Source organism: Nicotiana tabacum, chromosome 8 (assembly GCF_000715075.1).
Source record: "Nicotiana tabacum cultivar K326 chromosome 8, ASM71507v2, whole genome shotgun sequence".
Lineage (NCBI taxonomy): Eukaryota > Viridiplantae > Streptophyta > Magnoliopsida > Solanales > Solanaceae > Nicotiana > Nicotiana tabacum.
Window position 1 is genome coordinate 79,870,883 of NC_134087.1, and position 6,420 is coordinate 79,877,302.

Genomic DNA, 6,420 nt, shown 5'->3' on the forward strand with positions numbered 1-6,420 from the left:
TCGACGACCACATTTTCAACTTAACACTATTAAATCAATTGCCCTTTGAGAAATCTATTATTTACCAAGATATATTGATGATAATTGAATCAAATAGTGATGGACAATTTAAGAACTCAATTAAAAATATATTATTTTTAATATGAAATAGATTCTTACACTTAACAAAAGAAAACTACCAATTAAACTAGAATGTAAAGGAAAAGAACTGTACTAAAAGTGCAAACGATTAATATTTAGTATAAAATATTTAAAACTTTGTTAAAAGTATACATATATATATATATATAGGTGTAATAATAAATTTAAAAATAGCTACTCCTATATTCGGTTTGGTTCAGTTTTTTTAATTAAAACCAAAACTAAACCAAATTTGATCGATTTTTAAATTTCAAAACCAAAACCAAACCAAACGAAATAGTATGGATTTGGTTTGATTTTCGTTTGGTTCGGGTTTTCGGATTTGTACGAACACCTAATTCTGCGTAAAGCTTAAATTGAAAGGAGGACCTCCCTATAACCCCTATTTCTTCGCTTCCTTTCCCCTTCCATGAAATTTCGACTTTCGTCCAGTCATGTTACCGGCTACTCCGCCGCCACTGTCAGCTCTGCATCAACTGCTATCTCTTTTTCCATTTTCATGTTTAGTCTTTTTCCCTTGCTCATTCTTCACCCTTCACTCACATCCCATTTTTGTGAAACTCTTGGAATCATCTTCCCACGCCAAAATCATCAGATTCCCAATGCTTCAGACCTGGGACGCCTTGGGAAAAGGTAGATTAGGAAGGAGAGAGAGAGAGAGGTAATTCGGGTCCCAAATGGGTCGACCCAATTCCTCATCTCCATCTCCCCTCTATAAATCCCAGCAAAAATGAGAACCAAAAACCAAAAGTCAAGTACTGTAAGATGTAGGTTTAATTTTATCTTTACTGCTCATTCATATTCTCCATTTTCCTCTTTATTTTGTTTACATTGTGTGTTTATACCATTTTCTTGTTTTAAGTACTGATTTTCCCCTCTCTCTGTCTCTGTTGCTTTTATAGTTGAGCCAGAGAAAGAAACAACAACAACAACATACACACATATTGGGTTTTGGGGAGTGTAGTGTGTCACCTTATCCCTACCTTGTACCTTGCGGGAGATAGAGAAACTGTTTCCAATAAACAAAATGAGACAGAGAAAGAAGGTGAAAGATAAAATGGTGACATCAATTGAGCAAGTGACTATCCCCGATCACCTCCCCGAGTTCTTTAAGATTTATCACCCTCAAATATGCAACTTCCAACTGGTAATATTTGCTGTTATAATTGTTAGTTATTTCTCCTTAACTGGTAATAAAACGTTGCATTAAGATCCACTAGTTGAACTTTTAACTTATTCCAACCTTGTTGCTGTTCTTAAATCAATTAAAAAACAGAGGTCATTTCATGCATGTATGTTCTCTTATAGTTTTTGGTTCTTGTATGAATGATCTAAGTTCAGATGGGTCCTTTTAGATGTTGATGAAAATAATACTCAAAACTTGCAAATATGTTGTTCTTATTACTACTCCTTATAATCTGGTAATATGGGGTGTTTATTATCCTAATTAGCAATCTATAATCGGGTGAGATGGTTTGTAAGTATTTTTTTAGAAGGGCTAAAGATGTATATGCAGAAGGAATGCCAGTTTAATACACTTCATTATTGACGGAAGAGTGAATGACATAATAAAAGATTTATCTTGTGGTTATGGTCCTAGACGTAGAAGACTAGAGTGGACATTATCAGATAGTATACTAAAGAAATTAGCACTGGATTAAGACCCAGATAGGAGTGTACTTTAATTTTTGTTAAAACAATTCTATCTTGTTCTATTGTTATTGCACATCTTTCCACTGGAAATCAAATCGAAGTTATGTTCCGTTTTGTGTCTCCTTTGCTTAGAGAATTCCACCGGTCTTTCTCAAGTTTTTCAATGGAGACATTCCTGCAAACTATAAGCTTGAAGATCTTGGAAGGTTGTTGTGGAAAAGAATGACAATGATTTCATGGGAGGTTGGCCAGACTTTGTACGGAACAATAATTTGGAATTTGGAGAATTTTTAACCTTTTCCTATGCTGAAAATTCACTCTTTTATGTTAAAATATATGGGATAAATGGCAGCTTAAAGCGGGACGTAACTGCCATCAACGAGCCTGAGTTGCAGCCATTGGACGAAGAAATTGTGCATGGTAAGTTTCTTTGAAGATCTTCAGTTTATAGCTAGTTTGGTGCAACACATCTGTCTTCATGCTTAACCTTTAAACTTCAGTTCCAAAAATAGTCAACTTACAAATGAGCATCTGGTTCAGAGATAGGTACATCAGCTCGGCCAGTTGATCAAGCACTTAATGAATCAGGAGACTTGGTTTTCTCTGTCACTTCATTCGACATTGTTATCAAACCATCCTACATTCGAAAAAAGCGCTTGGTAAGTTATTATTTGCTAATTTGCATATATTCATAAATACTTAAATGCAACTAATTTTCTAAAATGTCATTAAATATAATTGCTTTAGTGTCAACTATACGAAACAGTATAAAAAATTCATGTCTAGTAGTCACTTTTATCCGGTGGCATATTTAATTCCTTTTACAAGAGTTTCTAGGATTGACATTTATGTCCAATAATTTCCCAACAAAAGAAACTTCTAAAGAAAATAGAAGCTTCGATATATTCTTGCGGGCTAATTAGTTGACATTGTTGACCTTTTTTGGAAGATGGAATTGTGTGAAATGTTGTGCAATTTATTATTGAGCAAAAGGTAAATGTTTTATGAAAAGAAAAGTGATTAGTTCTCCATTAGCTTCCTAAGAAACTGACAAAATCAATCAGATGATTTATATCATTTACACCATAAAATCAGACCAAACTGACAACACGTATAAGCAATTGTTTTTCAGCTGATGCACATTTGTTCCTGCTCATTCAATAGCACCCAAAATATAGCTAGAGGGATACAATTCCATATTCTTATAATCGGCTTATGATTCCTTCCTCTCCAGTTGCAAAGAACCTGTTTTCTGTTCCCTGTAAAGACCCATTTGATATTGACCAGATTTAACTGTAGTTTCCACAACTCCCTAGCTATTGTACAATATATAAATAAGTGATTGACTGGTTCTATATTGTTTTTCACGCAAAGAACATCTATTGCATGAGATAAAAACTGTTTTGGCTAGAATATCTTGTGCGAGGCATCTCTGCAGAATGAATCTTCATTTCCACTTCTAGTAAGAGCTTTGTATCCTTCCCTTAGTGTAAAATTTCCACCACTTTCATAAGTAATGCATCTCGTCCTACATTTGATAACTTCATTCTTCTATGCTGCACATCAACTGCAGCCAACTGTCCATCCCCAAGTCATGAAATTTCCTTCTAAAATGCTGCGCTTCAGAGTTTATGGGAATGCAGTGTTTTGGAGAGCGAGAAGCGGAAAAAAGCGAAGAGGCCTCGCTTCACCGAAGCGAGAAGCGCAAAGCGAAGCGCGCGCTTTTTTCATGTGAAGCGCAATTTAACACATAAATAAATAAAAATTAAATAGGCATAGATAAATGGCCAAGAACTCAATAAAAATAACATATTAAGCAAATGTTTCAATTCTTAAATCAAGAAGTAAATAATAGATACTAAAACTAGATAGTGAATAATCCTTAAAAGTCATAACATATTAAGCAATTGCAATTGCAACTCCATAGGCCCAAGCTGGATCTCTTTTTTTGGCTTGATGCTATTGAATAAGATTGAATTTAATACACTAAAAAAAAAACCCAGAACAGAACAGTTAATTTTTTTTCGAACCAGAAAAGTCTGAACAGAAAAATAGAGAAATACAAACCAAAAAAACAGAGCATAGATTAGGGCACAAAAACAGAGCAATAAAATGTGAAAAAAATAGAAAGAAGAAGAGAACAACGGAGCATAGAAAGAACAGAGCAGAAATTAGGGCACAACCGCACAAGAACGGAGCAATAAAAAGTGAAAAAAATAGAAAAAAGAAGAGAAAAGGAGTCGAACAGGAACTGAAGAAAATCAGAGGAAGAGAGGAGAAGAAGAAGCAAGAAACTTACAGAGAAGAAGCACTGAAGCAGTCGTTGGAGCAGCAGTCGCTTGAAGAAGAAGTGTTTGTTTGCGTTAAGTTTTTGCCAATTTTTAAAAAAAAAACCCTAACAGATGCTTAACCTTGCTTAAGCGCGCTTTTTTGCGCTTTTTGGATCGCTGCGCTTCTCGCTTAACAGGGTAAAGCGTGCGCTTTTTTCATGTGAGTCGCTTTTATGGCAGAAAAGCGAATTAGCCTCGCCTCGCGTCGCTTCAGCGCTTTAAGCGAGAAGCGCACGCTTTTTACAACATTGTGGGAATGTAATATTGAGATCCTCTGAAAGACATCTCTTTGATTCTGTGTGTTTCTTTGACCTGAATGTTTGATGAAGAGAAATTTTTTTACCTCTAAAAACATTAAAACTTCAGATGCATATAATTCACAGAATATGATAACTCGGCTTTTTATGATTATATAGTTGTAACTTTGCATGTCGTCACAATAACTCAGCTATGTGAATATTATTGGTCAAGTGGTACTCTTTGAAGTAGTTGAATATACTTCGAATGGTAATGGAAGTTGTGTTACTGCTTGTAGTGTTTTAGTTCATTGCATCTGATACCAATCACTTGATTATTAAATGTGTATTGTGTTTGAGCATGTTTTTGACCATACATACTTGTGCAGAATGTACCAGCTACTTTTGGCAATAGATACTTGAACAGGGGCAAGGGCAAAACTTTGAGGCTACTCTTCAAACTGATAGAGGTAGCTGGCCCGTTTCAGTCCACAGTTCTGATAGACTTCTCCTGCGGACTGGGTTCGGAAAATTTATAGCTGGTAATGCTTTGCGTGAAGGAGATGTTTGCCAATTAAAACTGATTGATGAGGAGAAGTTCATACTGGAAGTTAGCATTAGAAGACAACTTAAGTAAAGCAGTAATAAAAATAGAGGCAAATCTCTTTGATCATTTGGCTTAATATCTATCCGATTCAAATATTTCTACTTGAGAGAAAGAGAGTTGTATGTTCACTAAGCATTGCATAGTACTGGAATAGAAGGTTTATGTCTCAGCATTTTAATTTAGTGAATTTACATCATTGTATGATATGCTAAATGCTTTAGGCAAACAAAAGAAGGGTAAAAAACAAAATGGTGAGACCAGTTGAAGAAGTCATTGTCCCTGATCACTACCTTGAGTTCTTCAAGATTTCTATTTGTCCCTGATATATGCTTTCAGAAACTTGTAATCTCTTCTTTTCTCTGTTGCAAGTTCAGAAACACTCGCATGATTCACGTGACACTATATCTAATGGATGCAGAAAAGATTGTTTAATTTTGATGTTCGAAAGATGATTCCGTATTCATACAATTGTGATTCTTAGTGCAATTTACTTATGTTTTGATGGGTGGTTCAAATTGCAGCAAAACGTGGGTTACTTATTTGATAAAAATCTAAAGGGGAAACTGCTTATGGTATTGGAGTAATAACTACTGTAGTAAATGAGTTTTACTAAATTTTCTGTTCTTTTGGAGTAATGTGCATGCGTTTGGTTGTATTGATGAAGCTGGAGTTCGAAGCGAATTGAACTCTTAATAATGTTAATGAGTTTGGTTGTATTGATGAAGCTGGAGTTCGAGGCGTATTGAACTCTTTAACTTATTCTAGCTTTCCTGTTGTTTTCAGTCAATTATTACATGAAGGTATGTTCTCTTAATTAATAGTTTCAATTCATAATAGGGTTTTTAAGATTATGAGTGATGACATGATTGACTTGTATCTTGGTTGCTTTTATGTTGTTGAAATTAACACACACAGCTTTGCAAAAAGAAATAGTTTTTTACTAGAACTCTCGCGATTCTGGTAAGATATTAATCATCCTTTGTGTTTATTTTTTGCACTCTTTACTGTAAACTAGAGATGGTCGGAAATATTCAAAAAACGGCTTAAGATGCATATGTGGGAGTTAATATTTCTTTACTGATCAAAAGATTGGGTACATTAACTATCCATCTGATGGTGGTTATGGACCCAGATTGGAAATGTTTACTCAAGAGGTCGTAGTTGAAGTTTACTTATTGTGTAAACCAAAACTTCCAAATTATGTCTTATCCTAATGTTTAAATTTCACGACGTTCTTATTGGAAATCGAAGCTTCAAGATAGTATAACGAGCTAGTTGGTTGAAATTGTGACATCTTAGGAAGATGGATTCTGTTAAATCATGTGCAGTTTAACCGAGAGGCTGATATAAAATTTGAAGTTTATAGGTTCCTACAATGATCTCAAGTTATACACAATAATAACAAGGTTCACAATGAAATATTTATAGATATTTAATAAAAATTTTATATAAA

At 34.5% G+C, this 6,420-nt stretch overlaps 1 protein-coding gene across 3 annotated transcripts; it reads left to right on the plus strand.

Annotated features, from left to right (window-relative positions):
• Positions 1-518: 518 nt before the first annotated feature.
• On the plus strand, positions 519-5,253 carry LOC107805584 (uncharacterized). Of its 3 annotated transcripts, none has more exons than XR_001652457.2 (6): positions 519-908; positions 1,044-1,288; positions 1,927-2,037; positions 2,147-2,214; positions 2,335-2,453; positions 4,750-5,253. XR_001652457.2 is itself a non-coding variant. In XM_016629656.2 (6 exons), exons 2-6 carry the CDS (start codon positions 1,169-1,171, stop codon positions 4,897-4,899), a joined length of 582 nt encoding a protein of 193 aa, XP_016485142.1. In that variant the 5' UTR covers positions 521-908; positions 1,044-1,168; the 3' UTR covers positions 4,900-5,253. The 3 variants fall into 3 exon arrangements, 2 of the variants coding, with proteins under 2 accessions (XP_016485142.1, XP_075075544.1); XM_016629656.2 differs by having other exon boundaries at positions 521-908; positions 1,927-2,051; XM_075219443.1 differs by lacking the exon at positions 519-908 and having other exon boundaries at positions 915-1,288; positions 1,927-2,051.
• Positions 5,254-6,420: the final 1,167 nt, after the last annotated feature.

Bases quoted from the DNA above. Each gene is read 5' to 3' on its own strand.
- LOC107805584 (XM_016629656.2), top strand. From the start codon at position 1,169: ATGAGACAGAGAAAGAAGGTGAAAGATAAAATGGTGACATCAATTGAG. The intron at 1,289-1,926 runs GTAATATTTGCT...TCCTTTGCTTAG, and splicing joins AAATATGCAACTTCCAACTG to AGAATTCCACCGGTCTTTCT. The intron at 2,052-2,146 runs GTACGGAACAAT...GATAAATGGCAG, and splicing joins TGGGAGGTTGGCCAGACTTT to CTTAAAGCGGGACGTAACTG.